The 3,907-nt window shown below is 62.3% G+C and overlaps 1 protein-coding gene across 1 annotated transcript in view; it reads left to right on the plus strand.

Annotated features, from left to right (window-relative positions):
• The first annotated feature begins 6 nt into the window (after positions 1-6).
• Positions 7-3,907, plus strand: part of PACS2 (phosphofurin acidic cluster sorting protein 2) — a 51,969-nt gene continuing 48,068 nt past the window's right edge. The window contains exon 1 of the mRNA XM_077756744.1: positions 7-71. Within this exon, the coding sequence (XP_077612870.1) occupies positions 10-71 (62 nt within the window). The 5' untranslated portion in view covers positions 7-9. The remainder of the gene's footprint in view (positions 72-3,907) is intronic.

Here is a 3,907-nt window from a genome sequence, read left to right on the forward strand (position 1 = left end):
AACACGCCCATGCCCATGAACCTGTTCGCCACCTGGGAGGTGGACGGCTCCAGCCCCAGCTGCGTGCCCAGGTACGCCGCCGCCCGGCCGCTTTGTTCCCGCGCGCACCTGCCGGACACCGGGGATCTGCGCCCGGGACCTCCCGCCCCGGGCTGTCCATCCGGGCCCTGCGCACCGCGCCGTCCCCGCCCGGGACCGTCCGCCTCGCACCGTCCACTCGGGACCTGCGTCCTGGGCCGCCCCCACCCGGGACTGTCTATCTGGGACTCCAGCCGGGACCTCGTGCTTGGGGCCGTGCCGCGAGTCCTCGCGCCCGGGGCACCCACCCGCACCGTATGTCCCCTCGGGGTCCCCCACCCCGGGCCTCGCGTCGCGCGCCCCGCTCCGGCATGCGCATTCTCTGGGAGCAACCTCTGACGCGTGCAGGGCCTCTGAGGTCCGGGCACCGCCGGGAGGGAGTGGCGCGGGCGTCTCTCGTCCCGCGGTCTTGCGAGGCTCACCTGGCTTCGCTCACGGGCAGCATCCTTGCACCTGCCACTGATGCGGTGCTGCTGCTGCTGCTGGACTTGACTCACGCGCTCTCCTCGCTCCACTGCTGTCAGGTTTCCTTTGCGTGTAGTGCGGCCACACTGTCAAGTCAGAGCGTCCTGGGAGTGACCTGCAGGGCGCCCCTGGTCCAGAGGACATCTGAAGTCGGGACCGTGACTGCTCTCTTTCATCTGGCACACACCTTTTTAGTGGTGGTCTCGGGGGCCCGCTGCTGCCTGCTCAGTCCTGCTGGCCCTTTACCTGTTCGCGTTGCGTTTCCTAGTTTAGAGACACCTTCGTGTCCATAAGCAGAGCGCTTTGCACAGGGCTGTTAGTTTTGCCAGGCAAAGGCCTGCCTCCCTTAGGAGGGGGCAGTGGGGAAGCGGCTGGACCCCAGTGGGAACGTCTGGACTAGGTCTACCCACAGGCCAGTGCTGTAGCCGAGTCACCTCCACTCAGACCGGCCGCCTCGCTGTTTTTCTTGCCGGCTTGGCGCGCTCTTGGTTTCTCCGGACTCAGCGGTCCCTGACGATGAAGCTCTCAGGCTGAGGGGGAGAGACAGACTCGCACCAGGGTCCATTCTGGAATAGACACCAGGCCTGGAGGGCTGCAGAGAGGAACACTCCCTAGGGACTAGATCTCCTGGTGAGGACCTCAGGACTGCCATCCAGACCTGGGGAGTGGGTGGTGTACTGCCGAGGGGGACCCAGCTCATTCTATATGTGTCTCGGAGCGAGCCGTTGTGGATGCCAGTCTGTGGGGTTTGTCCCCCTGGGGGTGTGGGGCTGGGAGCTCAGGGCATTGGCTGTGCCAAGTGGGAAGGATGGGCCCTCCACGCACCTGCCAGATTTGCATGGGGCCCCCTTCAGGGTGCGGTGACCCTGTGAGACCTGAGGGTCAGTGTCAGCCAGGGCTGGGGGCCAAGGACTCCAGATCCGCCTGCTCGCCTCTTCTCTGGGAGGTCTCCGGGCCTCGCAGCCAAGCCCAGGAGTGGAGCCAAGCCCTTTCCCATCTTGGCATTTGCCCTGGGGTCGAGTCCCACAGCCAGGGGTCATTATGGGCAGCTCTTCCCCCCCAGTGTGTCTGTCTGTCCCTCTCTGCACTGTCACTACCACCACCAACCCTTAGATCTCTCGTGTCGGCGCCCCCCTGACAGAGTGTAGAGCATAGCCTCTGTTTGCCGCACCTCTCTAGCCGTTTCCTGGGGCCCCCCAGAGACCACTGAAGTCTAACTGGAGGGAGGTGGGGGGAGATTGCAGGAGAGACCAAGAGGGTAGGAGCTGGATTTAGGGGCCTTGCAGCGCCTTGTGGAGCTAGTCTGGGAAGCCCACTCTGGTGAGCGTCAAGGGAGGGTGTGGGGTGTGCGGGCTGGGAGAGGAGGGGTGACGTGGGGCCGTGCTCTTTGAGGCGAGCACACCAGCCACCGGGAGAGGCAGGCCCAGTTCATGGGTTGGGCATAGGGAACATTGGCTATAGCACGCGCCCCCTCCCTGTCCTGGTGAGGGTGACCCCTCCCTGAGAGGTGGTGCCGGTCCCCTGCCCCCCTCTCCTGCACAGGCCTGTTCTTCGTATGTAAAAGGGTTGATACTCTCTCTGTTCATTTGCATGTCTTGCTTTCGCCCAGTCTTTAAGTTTCTGAGTGACATTGTGCCCATGTCATCATCCCTGCAAGATGACAGCGTGGGTTTCTGCTCTTCAGGGGACCTTTGGCTTGTTTCCAGGTTTTGGCCAATTTCGAACGTGCTGCTGTTGGCCTCGAGTCCCTGCCCTCCACACGTGTGTCCCTGGTGGGCGGCCAGGCCTCCACGGCAAGCACGTGCCGGTAGTAGGGTTTGGGGGGTGCCGGTGTTACTACCAGGCGGCTTCCCGGGGCGTCTGCGCCAACTCCAGCCCCCGGCGGCAGGGAGGAGCGTCCCCGGTGCTCCACGTTCTTGCCAACACTTTGCCTGACTTTTCATTTTTGCCAGTCTGGTGGGTGTGAAACGGTCTCGTGGTTTTAATTTGAATTTCTCTGATTCCTGATGTAGACCATTTGCACTTCCTCGGCTGCTACATTGAAGGACGCTTCTTTTGCCATTTTTCCTTTCTCCTTCTTATTTTTATTTTGTCCCCCCTGGAGCCTGGGCAGTTTCTTGAGGGGACAGTAATCCTTCCGCGGCCACACGGGTTAGGACCGTCTTCGTCCAGTGATGCGAGTTCTTGGCGGCCTGCGAGGTCTGGGCACCTTTCCTGGTGGTGGCAGAAGCTCCCTGCTCTCCCGGGGCTCCTGCGAGGTGTCCGGGCTGTAACTCCAGGGAGGCCCAACTTTGCGGGTTTCCTCGAGGGACCGTCAGCAGTGGCGCCCGACCGTGTCCGCCCTTCACTGCCGCCGCCGCTGGGGTTCCGCAGGTGCCCCCCGACCTCCGCAGGTTCTGGTCACTCTACGCCCTTGCGTGCCCCATTTATTTCTTCTTTCCCGTTGGGGGTTATTGATTAATTTTTAAATGTTGGGAGGCTGGTCATGCCCTCTCCTCTCGTCATCCGCTCCCCTGGTTTGCATCCTTGGCCCATTTCAGGGACCGTGTGGTGGGTCGTCCGCTGGCAGGGGACGCTTGGCGGGTGTGTGTCCAGCGGCCACAGCCCAGCAGGACTGAGCGGCCGCTGTGCACCTGCAGGCTGGTCCCCTCCTCCTAGGGCCCCCCGTGGGGGGTCAGGCAGCCTGTGGCTCTGGGGCTCACCCACGCCCAGCCCGTGTCCGCGGCTCCTTCTCTGGGCGCGCGGTGTCCTGTGGGAGGAAGAAACCACGCTTTGTTTACACCTGCCCTGTCAGCAGGCGTGTGGGTTGTTTCCAGCACGAGGCGCCTGGGGTCAAAGCTGCTGCGGCCGTTGGGGGGCAGGGCTGTCACTTCTCCTTGGTGACAGCTGCCCACGGGGGAGGTGGGTGTGCATCAGTTTCGGAAGAAACTGCCAGTTTTCTGAAGTGGTGGCACCGTCTGCTGCTGCCCCTGGCTGCCCTGTGTGAGATCGCCTTGTGACTTCTAGCCCTTCCGACAGCGGGTGCTGGCTTCTCAGGTTTTGCTCTGGGCTTGTTGTGCGTGGATGTTGAATATAACCAAACAGGTTTTTTTAAAAAATTAAGAGCATCATCTGAATCTCCGCGACCTGTTGCGGTACGTCACGTGATATAAATACATTTGCTAGTATTACACTGACCTCGGAGAAACCCCAGCCGGGTCGCGCGGCGTCACCCTTCCCGTTCACTGGCGGGTGTGGACGATTAAGGTTTCATTTAGGGTTTGTGCCTGTGCACGTGTGGCCTGCAGTCTCACCGGATTCTGGTGCCAAGAGACTGTAGAAGGCGCTTCAGAGCGCGCCCCTTCGGCCACGCTGCGTGTCCTAG

The sequence above is a fragment of the Crocuta crocuta genome, unplaced genomic scaffold (assembly GCF_008692635.1).
Source record: "Crocuta crocuta isolate KB4526 unplaced genomic scaffold, BGI_CrCroc_1.0 scaffold729, whole genome shotgun sequence".
Classification (NCBI taxonomy): domain Eukaryota; kingdom Metazoa; phylum Chordata; class Mammalia; order Carnivora; family Hyaenidae; genus Crocuta; species Crocuta crocuta.